Here is a 16,650-nt window from a genome sequence, read left to right on the forward strand (position 1 = left end):
CCCTTCCTTCGTTAATAGACTTGTGTATGAGGCTTTACATGCCTGACCCTTAGCTTCCACGTTCACGGTTCTTGCCATTTTCTTTACCAGCGTGTATTCCTCATAACTTTCCACCGTTCTTACTTTCTGCCATCATTGAAACCTTGCCTTCTTCTTCTTTACTGCTTCCTGCATATTGCTGGACCATCGCCACATCTCCTAGCCATGACATTCCCCTCCTGTTGGTTGCCCACAGACAAAGATGTTCACTTTCTGTAATATTGTTTGGCTATTTTCCCCCAGTCTTCGCTGGTATTATCATGATCGGTTTGGTCATTGTCCAACCTCCTTAGAGCCTCATCCTTAAATTTCAGACTTATCAGTGAGCCTCCACCACTTTATCCTTTGTTCCACAACTTGTCTTTTGCCCCGTAGCCTTTTCATCCAGAAGTCCATGACAAGCAATCTATGTGGCTCCGCTATCTGCTCTCCTGGGATCACGTTACAGTTTCTCATGTTTTTTAGATCTCTTCCTCTTGGCAGGAAGTAGTCAGTCTGGGATCAATATGTAATTAAATTCTCAGGCCATGGGCTCTGGCTAACCCTAAAGTATCCTTCAGCTTCACTTCTGGTTCCAAAGTCTCATCCTCCATGACAATTGTTGTAGCCATCAACCTGTCTCAACCTGTCCATTGGGGTCAGCTCCAATCATCAAGTACTCACCTTGTGGTTCTTCACTTAGCACTTGGTCCAGTGCTATCTTCTCAGAATTTCTTCTTTTCAGTCATACAACCAAACTCCAGCATGTATATTTGTTCTCTGTTCAGTGCTATTCTAACTTTTATCAGCTGATCAGTCTTCCTTTGCATGTCCACTACCTTTTCCTGTAATATTTCTGCTATGATTATTCCTGATCCATTCCGCCTTGCTTCTGAGCCCTGATACATTATCTTGTAACCCTCCCTGATGTTCATGGATTTCAATCCCTCCAATTTTGTCTTTTTGTTTACAGGCAATGTGCACTGTCCTTTTCAACATCTTGGCCACTTCTCTTGATTTCACAGTCATTGTTCCCACATTCAGGGAAGCCATACATAGTTCTTGGATTCCTTTCTTTAGCCACATGTGCCCAGAATGCGGTGGCCTTTTCCCATTTTCCACAGCTGTTAGGTGAAGCAGTTGCCTGTCTCGTACAGGGGACGCCCTAGCATTGTACTGAAATACTCTCTGGAGACAAAGACCCACAGAGCACGTGTGACTGGCACAACTTTTACACACCAGCTGGCCAAGTCTGATGCTCTTGGTTTGAAACTGGAGTCCCTTCTCCTAGGTCGACTGCTTACCATGGCTAGCAGATCCCATCTGCCTGGAGCAATCTGGTTGTACGGCGCCAGTTTCCTGCCTTTCACACCATTGCTACATCCTGGGCAAAAATCCTGGGTTATTTGCTCTTAAGCAAGAAGCTTAATCTCTGGGGGGAAGGGCGGAGAGCTTTGTTCCTCCTTACTGAGGCACTTAATGTACTGTCCTTCTAAATTCATGTAACAAGGCCTGGCTACAATTGCTGAAGGCCACACAGGAGGCCTTGGGAATAAAACAATTACTAATATGTTAAAATAGCAATTTATACATGTGTTTAAAAAACTCACATGAGCAAAAGTGAGTCATTCACTGGAGACGCAAGGGTCCATTATTGAATGTTTAATGACCGAGACATGCCAGGGCCACGCCTAGCTAAGGACATGCTTGTACAGTCCATGCACGATCTTTGCACCTTCAGACCATGGGAATTATTCAGACAGGCATTTAGCATAGGCCTAGGTGGCTCTTCCTCCCTCTGGGCTGCCAAGAGTCTCATCCCTCAGAATTGTTCTGCTTCACTTCCTGGTCCTAATACCCTACAAACACCCTAAAAGGTGTTGGAACTAATCCAGCTCAGGGTCTCCTGGGAGGTGCTGAACACCCTTAACTCTTATTGACTTCAACGGGAGCTCCGGGCGCTCAGCCCCCGGCAGGATCGGAGCACGACAGAGTAGCCACTGAGCGATCAAATGACTCAAATGGCAGTGAGAAAGCTAGTCCCTGAATGGTGGGGATCTGCAGGGAGTGTCGCTGACACTCACAGCACAGCCAGTTCATTTTACATTTCATTGAAACGGCTGCAATTCGCTGGGCCAACGCCCCAGATGCGTGCACCAATGTTGTTAAAGTATGGGACACATTAATGATGGAAAAAATGACAAGGCTGCGAAGAGGTTCCTGCAGCGCTGATGTTAACACGTGGTTCTACATCACCTACTCAGTGTTACTACCCAGCTTGCCATGATTCCTGGGCCTGCCGCACTCACAAGAGCTAAGTTTATTAGTTTTCACTAATGAAGCTTATTCATAGGCTCCAATAGATCGGAGGGGGGAGGGGGTACAGACTGCCCTGGTCAATAATGTGAGGTCTATGGACCATTTTCATAGCTGTATACCCATAATTCAGACCAATATAATAGAATCATTGACTCTCAGGGTGGGAAGGGACCTCAGGAGGTCATCTAGAATATCAGGGTTTGGAAGGGACCTCAGGAGGTCATCTAGTCCAACCCCCTGCTCAAAGCCCCAACTAAATCATCCCAGCCAGGGCTTTGTCAAGCTGGGCCTTAAAAACCTCTAAGGATGGAGAGTCCACCACCTCCCTAGGGAACCCATTCCATTCCATATCTAGCTATTCATTTTGTTCCAAAAGTTCCTTCTAGCAAATTTTCCAAAGGAAATGTTTTCCACTGGAAAATGCCGAGCCCATTAAATGGAAACATTTTTGGGGGGAATGTATCGATTTTGTCAGCATTTTTATGGGAAATTACCCAAACCTTTCATTTTGAGTTGAATGTTATGATACTATAATTGACAATGTAATATAAAAGTTGAAATGGTTCTTCTAATATATAATATGGTCAAAATGATAAAGGCAAGAGTTTGGAATAGTTCATTTTGTGAAAAATGAGGCGATTTGGACTTTTGGTCCCTCTTTGGGGCTAAATGAAATTTTGAAATCTCAGATTTTCCTGCAGTTGGGAATTGAGCAGTTCTGGTTTTTTAAGCAACTCTTCTCACTTCCTGGCCCAGGGGAGAGGGCACCATAGCAACTTCTGACATAAAAATGGATAGAACCATGCTTTCAACGAAGCATTAATCGTGCTCTGGGTTAGCACAGCATGCCTGGCAAGGCAAGGGTGGACCCTGCATTCTCCTTAGAGTTGCAAAAAAAAGGCACAGCCCGGATTCTGCACTGTGTACAACTGTTTGGTGCCGCACCTCCGGCAGACCGTGCACCTAAAACGAGCATTAGGCCTCAGCGTACAAGGGCACAGCACCAGTGGACGCCTATGCCACCTCCCTCCCTGCTGCTGGTGCAGGGGGCATGGCCAGGGGTCCTTTATGTCTGACTGATCACCTGCTACTGTATCATCCATTTGGCAGGTCTGTATGCCAGGAGACCGGCTCAGTGCACAGCAGTCCTAGGGGTAGGGGAGTAGTGTCCCCTTCTAACACACCGGGCACTTGTTGGCCCAGAAGGAGGATTGAGCCTTTTCTGTTTCTCCTTTCAAGTGACTCCATAACTAGTCAATGTGTGTGGGGTCACGTATTTACACAAACACGTAAAAAATCAAGCAGTCTCCCGGCTGCATTGTGAAATGCTCTTACTTCGCTCTGTTGGTTTGGATATCAGCAGCTAAACAGGAACTGTGGGTCTCATATTTGTATTCGCCTTTATCAGAAGGTTTCCCCCTCCCACTCCCGCCTCCACCAAAGGATCCAGCTCACGCTGCTGGGGGAAGCTGCCAGTGTTTGCTTGGTGCGCAACAAACATCGATTCCTGAGAATACTGATGCATTTCATCAGGGTGAAACCTACGACGGCAGCTTTTTAGAGTGACAAAGGCAGAAGTCATGGGCTTGACCCATGGTTCCTCAGTTTTCAGGCAAATTGGGCTGTGCATGTACGTTTTAGAGCACTTTGTTAATTAAAGGCGGGTCATTTGGGTGTGTGTGGAGGAGCTTTATCTCAGGAGACCCTTGACTGCATGGTCCCAACTTTGCACCCTAAAGCTCTTTTCAAGGTAATCTGCCTAAGCATGTACATTCGGGAGTACTTTGAGACAGGTCACTTGGGAGGAGAATGTGTCTTGGGAGCCTGCCTGATCAAATCACCCCAAATTTACGCCACAAACTCTACCCCAGGCTCTCTAACGGCACACCAAATTTCAAGATGATCTGAATGCGCCTGTCAATTTTAGAGCACTGTAACCAATGGTCTTGAAACTGACATGCTCCTGTACTGGATCTGGGTTGCAGCAGCCTGCATAGCACTTTATGCAGCCAGTCTAATAACTCTGGAAATATTACAATCAGCAGCTGGCTTTTGGTGTCCTTCACGAGATGAGATCAGGGGATGTCTACTGATGTCAATTTATGTGGCTCCTGCATATATGTACCTCTCATTCCAGCTCTGGGCATAAATCAGAACCAGAACATCTTAGAGGCTGGTCATTTTTTCAGTGGGGGGAGGGGGAGGAGGCTATAGCTGCTGATCCACTGTACCAAATGACCCCAAATTTGCTCACCAACTCTATTCCTGGCTCTCATGGGCACAGCAATTTTCAAGACCTAGGCTGTTCTCAGTGGTGGCAGATGACAGAACAAGGAGCAATGGTCTCAAGTTGCAGTGGGGGAGGTTCAGGTTGGATATTAGGAAACACTATTTCACTAGGAGGGTGGTGAAGTACTGGAATGGGTTACCTAGGGAGGTGGTGGAATCTCCATCCTTAGAGGTTTTTAAGGTCAGAACTGATGAAGCCCTGGCTGGGATGATTTAGTTGGTGTTGGTCCTGCTTTGAGCAGGGGGCTGGACTAGATGACCTCCTGAGGTCCCTTCCAACCCTTATATTCTATGATTCTATGTGCATTTTACAGTGCTTTGAAAAACTGGCTCTGAAACAGAAAGCTTCATTCAACCTTAACTATGCTATCACTCCTGCATAATCTAGCCCCAGTATTTATCTCATCTGAGCCCACAGGCTGACAGTGTTTGCCGGATGGAGCAGTGTTTCCTTTTATTCGTGCCTGACTGTGGGCCACTTTTGCCTGATGTTTTGATCGCCAGGCACAAAAGGATTGGTTTTCATTGTATCCTCTGTGATTTCCAATCCTTGTTCCAGTTCTGTGCTTTATGCTTTCTTGTCCTTCTTTATTCTCTTACAAGCAGTATTCACCCTGAGCGGCGTCCTTATCTGGTGTGTTACATTAGAGACAGAGACGCTGTATGATCAGCATTCTGCCTGGCAGTTGCACTGTCACAGGATGACCAGATGGCCCAGTCACTAACTCAGGTCAGATTGTTTGAGGGGAGAAATAGTCCTGAAAGTAAAAGAATTGTGGGAGGGGACTGCTCTTTCCTAAATGTGAGGCCACCAGGGAGCCTGCCCCCCAGCTGCTGACGAGTTCCAGGCCATTCTGTCCAATCCAGGCTGTTTTGGAGATTCCAGCCTAGCTCCACTGGGCCCTTAGACAGTGACACTGATTGCAGCCCAAGGTGTCAGCATCCAGGAAATGATACACCCCCTGACCAGCCAGACATGGAAAACTGTGGGCCTGCTTCTATTTTACACTGATCTAATACCATTCATTGCCTTCGCTGGAGTTCTTCCTGATGTACCCCAGTGTAAGAGAATGCAGAATCAGGCCCAAATATACAGCCAAACCTGGCCTATGAATTGATCACAGCTCAGCCTAATTTACTTACAGTGGTTATCAGCATGACCCGGAAACAACCCCATGCTCCTCTTGTGGGTATCCTCATCTTCCGGGCTCATGTCTTCTGTCTCCCACTGGCTGGATACCTTGAAGAAGTTGCTACAGACTCCATAGGCGCAGCACTGGTAGGCATAGGGCACTTCTAGGATTCTAGGGAGGGGAAAAGCAGGTCTCTTAGCTACTTCATGTGGACTGTGTTGGAACTGCAAGCTATCGCTTGAAGAGTGGGGAGAGTTTCCTGCTCCTGCTTGCAAGCAATGGGGCTCTATAGCAAAGCCTGCAATGTGGATCAGCCTGGAAAGAGGCAGCTTAAAAGCCAGGTTGGAAGAGTTGTGCCTTAGGGAGCAGCCTGTTTTTGTTCTCTCTGCTTTTTGGATTCTTGTGTGTTATCGTTCTGGAGTCCAAGAAACAACGTTATGTTACGTTGCAACCTTTCAGTGAGGTTTCTCTCTGTGTGTGTGCTGAGAATGTAACACGTCACTGTTCGTGAAACCAAGGGCCTGATTTCCCATTGCCCTACGCTCGGTGCAGTCGGTGCAAAACGCGACTAAACCAGGATGGGGGGGCGTTCTGCATCCTTTGCCCTGCTGTAAGTGACTCAGGCAGCACAGGGCAGGAGTAGGTGGGTGTCCTGTTCCTGAACCGGTTAGTACACATGTCCAGGATCCAAAGATCAAGTTAAAAGCAAGTATTTAACCTCACAGCAAGCTGAGGAGCATTGTGACAACATGGCTAAGTGTCATGCGCGCACTTCCCAGCTTCACCTTGCTTTACAAGTAATAACTCATGACACCCCTTGGGAGCTAGATGGCTGAGTGCTACCCTCCCTGGCCCTCAAGCAGGTGCCTGTGTCTTGGGGGGTGTATTTTTACCCTTTTTGCCGACTGTTTGGAAGGTGCACAAACTACAGAGCCGCCCTGGGGCAGTCTGCTACTGGAGCACCTCACGCTGTGGCTTGGTTGTGCCTCTCACCTGAGTGACCTTCCAGCATGTGGAGTAGCTTGTTCTTCTGAAAATGCAACTTAGGATCCCAGTCCTCAGGCCAGGCCTCCACTGTGCCCTCCTTTTACTGCTCTCAGCCCACAGCGTGTCACCCAACACCGGCTGGATGCTCAGCTCCCATTACAGTCCCTAGATGATGCCCCAGTGCTACCTGCACCTGCCCAGGCTCTTGAGAACATTGCATGTGCACCTCACTTTGGCGGAGGCATCGAGACGGTAGCTATCCAGCATGGTGATGGACTCACCAAAAACTCTGAGGATGAGGGGGACTTGGGCACAGGGGTTAGATTAGAATCAGAAGTCGGGGATACCCCAACTAGCTCTGCCAGCCCTATGGCCCTGGGTCATGCCCTGCCAGCCCACTCAAGGAAGCCTAGCTACGTTTCTCGAATTCAGTGAGATACCTGAATGCAGCTGACTGCTAATCAGAAGCAGGGCCAGTAATTACATCCTGTATTACAAGGTCAATTAAACCGCAGCTGAATATCATCAGAGTTAAATATCAGGGCTATCAGGCTGAAATGGCACTTCTACCACTGACAGCAAACGCCTGCTTCGTTTCTGGAAGCCAGTAAAGCCTGGCAATCCAGTCGAGACAGCCTTCAGTTTTTCCGGCAGTTAAGGTCTTTTGACAGGATTAGTAAATCTGGGGAAACTCTATAGTCTAAAAATATGGTTTCGTTTTAAGTTACCAAACATTTCTGGCCGAGCCCCGGGAGGCGATGGGAACTCTGTATACAGATCTGCTTCCTGTTGTAAACTCCAGATGAAATCCTATTACCAAAAGGTGGTAAGAAAGTGAAGATCCTTAGGAGGTGGCTAAGAACTGTTTCCAGATGCCCCCATCAGAAAGGGCAGCAATTAGGATTGATACTGTCTCTCTAGCACTGGCAAGCCGATGTTTTGGAAAGATCAGTGGGTGCACAGGCTGAGTCTGAGTCGAAGGCCCACTTTCCCCATGTCAGTTACACCGATGTAAATCCAAACCAGCTAAATGGACATCACTAGGGTTAGTCTGGATTCACACCATTGCCTGGGAGAGCTGAATTTGGCCCAATGTCACTGCATGGTATTAGCCTGCATGTCAGGACATGGGATATAACAAGCCATCCAATTTTTCTGGGCTACCTGTTGGGAAACAGCCACAGAACAGGATGCTGCTATAACAAGGCAGGGATCAAGAGAGAGAGAGCCTCTGGGGTCACATTGACGAGGCAGATTTAAAAGGCAGTGTGAGGCTTATCCCCTCCAATCCCTCAGCTGCAAACACCAACATTTTTAAAAACGGCCTCTGATGCTGGCAGCCTCCATTTTTGGAAGCCCAACTTGAGACACTTTGGGTCTGATTTGCATAGGTACCGAGACCCCGTGGCTCCAGCTTGGAGCATACACCACCTCTGAAAACCACCCAATAACGAGGACTCCCCAAATCAGAGGCCACTTTTGAAAAATGCTGGCCTTCACCTCCGAGTCAGGGCATGAATGTGGCTCGGACACGAGCCACAGCTCACTGTGACAAAGGGACGGCGCTAAGAACTCACTGCTAACATAGGTGCTGAGGGTCGCCAGCGCCGCTGGGAACACAAAGCCGGCATTCCCAGTACAGAGGTGGCCTCGGTGCCTTATGCAGCATTGTCTTGTTTAGCTGCTTAATGTGACCCCTTCGGGCGGCTCATTAATCCATAGCAGACAAGACCCAGCCACACAAACAGCGTTTACTGAAGGAAAGCTGGATGTCATTAGCTAGAACTGGCTTCTGAGAATGTTTTCCGCTCAGAGACGCCCCAGGCTGACGCCCCTGGCTTCACGAGCTCTGCTTGTGTGTGTGTTTGGCGGATGTGAGCAATGGGACGTTAAGCGGAACATCGGTTTCCCACGGAAGGCTCGGAAGGATGGATGCAGAGTGTTAGCATGAAGCCGGGCTTTCTCAACCTGCCGGCCTGGAAGAATGGCAGGAAAATGTCCAGTAAACAAGGAGAGCAGGAGTCTGATTGAAATAAACAAATAAAGGCCCATTGGCGAGACCCACATGGAGCTCGGAGGATAAAGGTGAACCAGGCACCCAGAGCCAAACCATACCTCATCTTAGGGAAGCTTTCTTTGCTGAAGGGTTCAGACAGCGCTGGGTTGCCTTGGAGCTTCAGATGGGTCAGTCCACCCAAACCATCCAGCGGCAGGGTTACCAGCTGGTTGTCGGTCAAATCTCTGTTGTAGTGAAAAGAAGGAGGGGCAGCAGGATTAGGGGTTTGCTGATCAGAGGTGTGTTAACCAAGAGAGGCTGGACAGCTCTGCAGATGGCCCATGGTCATCTTGACCTGGCGGATGTCCAAAATATGATACTGAAATGGAGAGGGCAGGAAGTGTTGCTGGGCGCTGACTGGGGGCCAGTCCCAATTTGGGGATGAATGAAAAGATACAGCAATCATTAGGGGAGTGCCGTCGCCAGGGGTGCCGAGGGGCCATGGCCCTCCCACTTGTTGAAAGTGGACAGGCCTGGGCCATCCCCTTTTCGCCACAGGCCTCGCCCCTGCTCCTCCTCTTCCCCCTGAGGCCCTGCCCCCCGGCAAGGCCAGAAGCTGGAGCCCGGTCGGGGTAAGAGCTGTGTGGGCAGCTGTGGCAAGCCGTGGACCCTCCACCTGCCCTGGTTGGGAGTGCTGGGGGTGGGGACACAGGCCAGGGGCTGCTCTCAGGCCCCCCCACCCCAGGCAGGTGGAGGGGCCTGGGCTTCCCGGTTCAGCGCCAGCTTCCGGCTTGGCCAGGGGGCGGGGCCTTGGGGGGTAGAGGAGGGGCAGGGCCACAGAGTGGGTGGGGCCTTGTTGCCTCCCACTATTAGGAAGACTCCGTCGCTGCTGGCCATTGCTGTAAGCTCTACTTTGGTTTTCTACCTTGCTCTCGTAATCATGGTATTAGAATGCCTTGATCTGCTCCCCCGCTCCCATCATCCATCACTTCCTATTTTCTTGAGGTCTTATAAATTAGACGATTTTCTGGGTTTGGGTCTTGGAAGGCCAATTAGCGTGGCAAAGCACTATCTCTGGTATTTTCCACATGACATCAAAAGTAGGGTCCTACCCCTGATTGCAATCACGTACTCAGTTTGCTGACGCTCTGCCCATACATTAGCTTCGGCTATAGGGTGAAGTCTTTCGTTCATCCCCTGATCAGCTACAGCATGGACAGCCGCAGCCCAAGCGTACTCATCCTGCCCTGTTAACGCGGCTCAGTCCTGACCTAGGGTGAGACTTTGCCTCAGCTCTCTAGTGAAGGGGTCAGAGTGTGTCCCATTCAAACTCAGCCCTTGGCCCCCTGCTCAGGCTGCTACCCAGCAATTCTGGGGACTGGACACCTGTCCGTTAGCAACAGAGACCAACGGATCTTTGCATGTAAGCTACTGAATGGTCATCAGACGATGATGACTTTTGGTCAATACCCATCCCCTGATACGTTTAGACTGGTGAGCCATCACTAGCTTCACGGCAGGATCATGGCATGGAAGAAGGCTGAATATGAAGAGGAAGGCCCCAGATCCTCAAAAGTATTTAGGATCCTAAGTCCCGTGTTGATATAGCATCCACGCTGATCATTAGCAAAAGGTGTCTAGGGAAAATATGGACCCCATGGGAGGTAAATGGGCAGGGACCTTGAGGGTTTGTGCCTATCTCTGCAGCATGGGGTGCAGGTCACTTGCTATGCTCATCTGAGTATCTCACCAAATCCAATCCCTGCCATTGTAGGCCTTGGGCACTGGTGCACCTTGGTCCCTCCTATTCTCTGCCTGTGGCACATAACAGTTGAGTCCCCTGAGGGCAGTAATACCTTGTTTTAATTCTGGTTGTGGAGCTTGGGATGGAGGTGGCTGGGTGGTGTTTAGTGGCCTGTGATTCACAGGAGGTCAGACTGGATGATCTGTGTGTCCCTTCCGGACTTAAACTCTGTGACTCTTTCTGGAGCTTCAAGATTTCACTTGAGAGGCACGTTCAGGTGCATGTGTTTTCATGAGCACCACAGCAACCATGCAGGGCCCACCAAGGCATCCTGTCTGCCAGTCTGTCTGTGTGGGCATTTATACCACACTCATCACTGGCGTGTGTGAGCATCTTTGCCCAGCCCCCTTTCTGCGAGGGAACCTGAGGTCCCCACAACAGCACTTTCCTTGTCCCACTACAGGAGTAATCTCGAAGCAACTTACAGCTTGGTGAGCGAGTGGAGGGTCGCAAAGGCCTCCGGATGAATCGACTGGATGTAATTCCAACTCAGGTCTCTGCAAGGCAAGTACATGGCGGTGAGAGGGGCTGAGGAGAATGGTGGGGTGCCTGTGAATGGGGAAGCTATTGAGATTGGTAGGCCAAGATGTGAAACCCAGCCACTACCCCTCCAAATCTCAATGTCCAAGCTCCCCTGGTCCTCACCACGCCCTGGGGAGACCCCTCTCTTACTGAGGAAGGCCAAATTCTCATCAGCCCAGACCGGATCCCCAGTAAAACCTCTTGAGTCCCCTCTGCTGGCATGTGCATTCTCCTTTTCCTCTCCCCATGTCCCTTCTTCCCTCCCTCCATTCTCCCCCAGGCTGCTGGGACTCTGGGTGTTATCACTGAATGTCCTGGGCTCTCTCTCAGCAAGGAAGCCATCCGAAATCAAGCCAGATCCGTACCCCCCTGGAGCTTTGGAATCCAGCTCCGTTAGGGCGAAGGCTGCACAGCCCCTGTCAGGGCCCAAGTTGGCTGGCCCCTGAGGAAAGATTCCCCCCCCCACACACCTTGGGTTTCTTTCTGCAAGTTTGGGGATTTTTGCATTGAAATACTAAACTCCAAGGTACTGGCAGCTCACGGCTTCCCCTTAGTGCCAAAGCAGCAGGCTACTGGCCCTGTACCCTCTGCTCCCGGTACAGTGACACTACAGGGAGGCCCCCAGGAATGGGCAAGCAGGGCCGGAATCTGTAGGGCTCGGGTGTGCAAGTGTGTGTGAAGTGCTGGTGTGCACGCATTAGCATGCATGGCGCGAATGGATGGGGTTAGTGGGCGGTTGTGTGTCCGTATGAGTTTGTGTGTGTGTAGTTAGTACACACGGGATACAGTGGGTGAATGTGTGTGGTTAGTAGCTGTGGCATGTGTGGTGTACACTACAGCATCTGTGTGCAGTTGGTAGGTGTAGTAAGTAGTGTGCAAATGTGTGTGGTTAGTATGTGCGGGGTGTAGCGTCTGTGTGTTTGTGTAGTTAGTACAGGTGCTGCGTAGTGTGCATATGTTTGTGTGTGATTAGCACGTGTGGTGTTTCTGTGGGGTTAATATGTGTGGTTAGTGTACGTGATGTGTGTACGGAGGGCATCTGTGTATTTGTGGTGCACACATACATATATTAGTGTGTGTGTTTTCTGCCCCGTGCTTCATTCACTTCCATTCACTATAACAGGACCGCTTGGAAATAGTGACCATAATATAACATTTAACATTCCTGTGGTGGGAAGAACACCTCAACAGCCCAACACTGTGGCACTTAATTTCAGAAAGGGGAACTATGCAAAAATGAGGGGGTTAGTTAAACAGAAATTAAAAGGTACAGTGACTAGACTGAAATCCCTGCAAGCTGCCTGGACACTTTTCAAAGCCATCGTAATAGAGGCCCAACTTAAATGTATACCCCAAATTAAAAAACATAGTAAAAGAACTAAAAAAGAGCCACTGTGGCTTAACAACCATGTAAAAGAAGCAGTGAGAGATAAAAAGGCATCTTTTAAAAAGTGGAAGTCAAATCTTAGTGAGGTAAATAGAAAGGAGCATAAACACTGCCAAATTAAGTGTAAAAATGTAATAAGAAAAGCCAAAGAGGAGTTTGAAGAACGGCTAGCCAAAAACTCAAAAGGTAATAACAAAATGTTTTTTAAGTACATCAGAAGCAGGAAGCCTGCTAAACAACCAGTGGGGCCCCTGGACGATGGAGATACAAAAGGAGCGCTTAAAGACGATAAAGTCATTGCGGAGAAACTAAATGAATTCTTTGCTTCAGTCTTCACGGCTGAGGATGTTAGGGAGATTCCCAAACCTGAGCTGTCCTTTGTAGGTGACAAATCTGAGGAATTGTTACAGGTTGAAGTGTCATTAGAGGAGGTTTGGGAATTAATTCATAAACCTAACAGTAACAAGTCACCGGGACCAGATGGCATTCACCCAAGAGTTCTGAAAGAACTCAAATGTGAAATAGCGGAACTATTAACTAGGTTTTGTAACCTGTCCTTCAAATCAGCTTCTGTACCCAATGACTGGAAGATAGCTAATGTAATGCCAATATTTAAAAAGGGGTCTAGAGGTGATCCCGGCAATTACAGACCGGTAAGTCTAACATCAGTACTGGGCAAATTAGTTGAAACAATAGTAAAGAATAAAATTGTCAGACACATAGAAGAAGAGGAGGTTACTCACCCTGTGCAGTAACTGACGTTCTTCGAGATGAGTGTCCCTGTGGGTGCTCCACTCCAGGTGTTGGTGCGTCCCTGAGCCTTCGCTCGGAGATTTTTCGTAGCAGTACTCGTACTGGCCACGCATGCGCAGAGGCTGCCCCCCGCTGTGAGTCTAGGATAATAGTACGCATGCGTGGCCAATCTCCTCAGTTCCTTCTCTACAACGGAGGCTACCCCGACTCTGAAGTAGAGGGGAGGAGGGTGGGTAGTGGAGCACCCACAGGGACACTCATCTCGAAGAACGTCAGTTACTGCACAGGGTGAGTAACCTCCTCTTCTTCTTCGAGAGATGTCCCTGTGGGTGCTCCACTCCAGGTGACTTAAAAGCCGTATATCTTAAGAAGGTAGGGACTTCGGATCTGATAGGAACGCCGTTGATAGTACAGCCCTGCCCAAACGTATATGAGATAGAGGGCCTTGAGTAAGGGCATAGTGCTTTACAAATGTGTGCTCAGAGGACCAGGTGGCTGCTTTACAGATATCAGCCAGGGGAACTTTGCATAAGAATGCTACAGAGGCAGCCATAGATCTAGTGGAGTGTGTTCTGATGCCGTCTGGAGGTGTAGCTTTCTTTATCTGATAGCACAACCGGATGCACTGGGAAATCCAGTTCGAAAGTCTCTGAGTAGAAATAGGCGTACCTTTGGAACGCTCCGCGATGGAGACAAAAAGTCTGGAAGAATTTCTAAAAGGTTTGGTTCTATCCAAATAGAAGGACAAGGCCCTACGTACGTCTAGTGTATGCATTGAGGCTTCGAATGAGTTCGCATGTGGCTTCGGGAAAAAGGTTGGTAAGTGTATCGGCTCATTAATGTGGAATGACGAGTGTACCTTAGGAAGAAAATTGGGGTGTAACCTGAGGGTAACCTTGTCTTTGAAAAATAGCGTATATGGTGGGTCTGCCATAAGAGCTGCTATTTCTCCTGCCCGCCTGGCGGAGGTAATTGCCACTAAAAATGCTGTTTTCATCGAAAGGTGTAAAAGGGAGCACGTGGCTAGGGGTTCAAATGGTTGCTGAGTTAGGCAAGATAGAACTAGATGAAGGTCCCACGGAGTGGTGGGTGGTTTTATGTCTGGGTATAGGGTTTGTAGTCCCTTGAGGAAGCGCTTGGTGATCGGATGAGCAAATACAGAAGTATCATCGATTTTGTCATGAAAAGTTGTAATAGCAGCTAAATGGACCCTGATGGAACTGGAAGAAAGGCCGGATTGCTTAAGGTCCAATAGGTAGTCAAGTATGAGCAGAAGAGATGCTGACGTGGGACTAAGTTGTTTAGTTGAACACCAGTGTGTGAATCGTTTCCACTTACATAGATAGGTGGTGTGAGTAGATTGTGTTCTGCTATGTAGGAGCACTCTTTGAACTTGTTCAGAGCAATCTAGTTCGTTTTGGGAGAACCATGTAGGAACCATGCTTTGAGGTGGAGCATGGATAGGTTGGGGTGGAGAAAACGGCCGTGTTGTTGTGATAGGAGGTTCGGAATGAGAGGCAAGGGGATTGGTGGTCGAATCGACATTTTGGTGAGAAAAGAAAACCAGGGCTGTCTGGGCCATGATGGGGCAATTAGGATCACCTTGGCTCCATCTGTTCGTATTTTTATCAGGACCCTGTTGAGAACCGGTATCGGGGGAAACGCATAGAGTAAGTTTTGGTTCCATGGGATCATGAATGCGTCTCCCAAGGAATGTTTGCCTAGCCCTGCTCTGGAGCAAAAATTGGGACATTTCTTGTTTTTTGCAGTTGCAAAGAGGTCTATTTCTGGGTAGCCCCAAATGCGGAATATGTTGTGAATGGTGTGCTCGTTTAATTCCCATTCGTGATCCCACGAGAAACGTCTGCTTAGTTCGTCCGCTGTGGTATTCATCACTCCAGGAAGATAGGCCGCTGATACCCGGATGTTGTTCGCAATGCACCAGTTCCAGAGCTTCAGAGCCTCTGTGCACAGAGAGTGGGATCGAGCTCCCCCCTGCCTGTTCACGTAGAACATGCATGCAATATTGTCTGTCATTATGCGTACGTGTTGGTTCTTGATCAGTGGCAGGAATTGACGGCACGCATTGCAAATGGCTCGAAGTTCTAGGACATTTATATGGAGAGAGGACTCGGTTGAAGACCAAAGCCCCTGGGCTGTGTGGTGAGACATGTGTGCACCCCATCCTGTCAGAGATGCATCAGTCGTCAGTATGAGGGATGGAGCCTGCTGAAGAAAGGGGACTCCAGAGCAGAGGTTGGAGTGAATTGTCCACCACTGTAGAGAAACTTTGACTCGGACAGGTATGGAGAGAGTCTTGTTTAGAGGGTGCACATTCGGTCTGTACACCGTGGCCAACCACGCTTGGAAGCACCTCATGTATAGACGTGCATTTTGGACGACGGAGGTGCACGAGGCCATGTGACCTAGTATTTGTAGGCAGTCCCGGACAGTCACCTGGGGACTGTTGCGAATCGTTGTGGCCAGTTGACTTATAGAATTGAAGCGGGCTGGTGGGAGAGATGCCAACCCCGTCCGGGAGTCTAGGTATGCCCCTATGAACTCCAGATGTTGGGTGGGGTATAATGTGGATTTGTTTTTGTTTACTTGCAGGCCTAAAGATAGGAAACAATCGATGGTAAGTCGTATGGATCGGAGAGCTTCGTCGAACGTTGAAGCTTTGAGGAGGCAATCGTCTAGGTAAGGGAATATTACGACCCCTTGTTTTCTGAGGTAGGCTGTAATTACGGCTAGGATCTTGGAAAAAACACGGGGGGCCGTGGAGAGTCCGAAAGGGAGAACCCTGTATTGGAAATGTGTGGAGCCGAGAGTAAAGCGTAGGAATCGTCTGTGGGACGGGTGTATAGTCACATGAAAATAGGCGTCCTGTAGGTCGAGGGCTGAAAACCAGTCACCCTGCTCCAGCGCTGGGATTATAGTGGTGAGAGTGACCATCTTGGTCTTTTGCTTTTTGACAAATTTGTTGAGCCGCCTGAGGTCGAGGATTGGTCGCCATCCCCCATTTTTCTTCTCTGTTAAGAAATAATGGGAATAAAACCCCTTCCCTCTGTGTCGTTCTGGCACAGTTTCTACTGCTCCCAGTTGAAGGAGATGCTGCCCTTCTTGGAAGAGTAGTTGCTCGTGAGATGGGTCCCTAAGAGGGACGGGGAGGGTGGGTGGGTGGGAGAGAGGGAGAGGAAGGGGATGGCGTATCCAATTGTAACTACCTCTATGACCCATTTGTCGGATGTAATTTTCTGCCATTGATGAGAGAATGGTCGTAGGCGGTGTCCAAAGATAGGTGTGCCGGCTGAAGTGGGAACGCTGTTTTCTAAACCCTCGACCAATGCTTCAAATCTGCCTATTAGTTGGAGGGGGTTGCAGTGCCCCTGTAGAGTTAGGACGACGACGTTGGAATCTTGGTCTTTGGCGTTGTTGTGGC

General features: G+C 49.0%; 1 protein-coding gene across 1 annotated transcript in view; it reads right to left on the reverse strand.

Annotated features, from left to right (window-relative positions):
* LGR6 (leucine rich repeat containing G protein-coupled receptor 6) overlaps window positions 1–16,650 on the reverse strand; it is a 212,203-nt gene that overhangs the window by 9,914 nt on the left and 185,639 nt on the right. Inside the window, exons 14-16 of the mRNA XM_065403144.1 lie at window positions 10,972–11,043; window positions 8,862–8,987; window positions 5,770–5,930 (exon numbers count right to left, since the gene is read on the reverse strand). Of these exons, the coding sequence (XP_065259216.1) occupies window positions 5,770–5,930; window positions 8,862–8,987; window positions 10,972–11,043 (359 nt within the window). The remainder of the gene's footprint in view (window positions 1–5,769; window positions 5,931–8,861; window positions 8,988–10,971; window positions 11,044–16,650) is intronic.

This window comes from Emys orbicularis, chromosome 4, assembly GCF_028017835.1.
Source record: "Emys orbicularis isolate rEmyOrb1 chromosome 4, rEmyOrb1.hap1, whole genome shotgun sequence".
Taxonomy (NCBI): domain Eukaryota; kingdom Metazoa; phylum Chordata; order Testudines; family Emydidae; genus Emys; species Emys orbicularis.